The sequence below is a fragment of the Octopus bimaculoides genome, chromosome 27, assembly GCF_001194135.2.
Source record: "Octopus bimaculoides isolate UCB-OBI-ISO-001 chromosome 27, ASM119413v2, whole genome shotgun sequence".
NCBI lineage: Eukaryota > Metazoa > Mollusca > Cephalopoda > Octopoda > Octopodidae > Octopus > Octopus bimaculoides.
In genome coordinates, this window is record NC_069007.1 from 7,810,494 (window position 1) to 7,811,363 (window position 870).

At 33.8% G+C, this 870-nt stretch overlaps 1 protein-coding gene across 1 annotated transcript in view; it reads right to left on the reverse strand.

The window, feature by feature from the left end:
* The window catches only part of LOC106881253 (presequence protease, mitochondrial), a 7,938-nt gene continuing 7,068 nt past the window's right edge, over nucleotides 1-870 (reverse strand). The window contains exon 5 of the mRNA XM_014931574.2: nucleotides 1-141. Coding sequence (XP_014787060.1) covers nucleotides 23-141 — 119 coding nt within the window. The 3' untranslated portion in view covers nucleotides 1-22. The remainder of the gene's footprint in view (nucleotides 142-870) is intronic.

Here is an 870-nt window from a genome sequence, read left to right on the forward strand (position 1 = left end):
CAGTGCAGTCTTTAAAAGATTCTCACCTGAAGTCGAGTTCTCGTAACTGTGGGTAGAATACAGCATCAAGGTAGATGGACAACAAGTTCTTGAAGTCTTGCTGGTTCTGGGTTGAAAATGGATATATTGTCCAGTCACTTGCTACACATGTCCAATAGTTATACAAATGAATAAACAGTTAATTAAATACAGGAATGATTAAAGTAATAATGAAATAAATAAATCATCATCATTCTCTTCATCATCATCCTCTTCCTCTTCCTATACAAAAGTCCTAATTCAGCCATGAAACGCACGTAGTCGATGTACAAGTACTTACTTTTATACATTATATTATTGTATTAATTTCTATTGTTCAATTTATACTTTATTTGATTTCTAGATTAATATTTTTATGATGAATGTTTCTTTGTATGGTATTCGCTGTGATTTTAAAAGTATTTGCTCTTATACATCATCATCATCATTTAACGTCCACTTTCTATGCTAGCATGGGTTGGACGATTTGACTGAGGACTGGTGAACCAGATGGCTGCACCAGGCTACAATCTGATCTGGCAGAGTTTCTACAGCTGGATGCCCTTCCTAATGCCAACCACTCCGAGAGTGTAGTGGGTGCTCTTACATGCCACCGGCGATTGTAATAATCTTACTGTTCACTATTTAGATTAGCATTTTGTATGGTATATGTCTCACAGTATGGTTTTGGATGGGTTCTTATATGCTAGGCCAATTGGTTTTAATGCTCCTAGGCCAATTGGTTTTAAATTGATGTTAATTGAATGAATATTCAATTTATCACCCTCAATATATATATATATATATATATATATATATATACACACACACATATATATATACACACATATA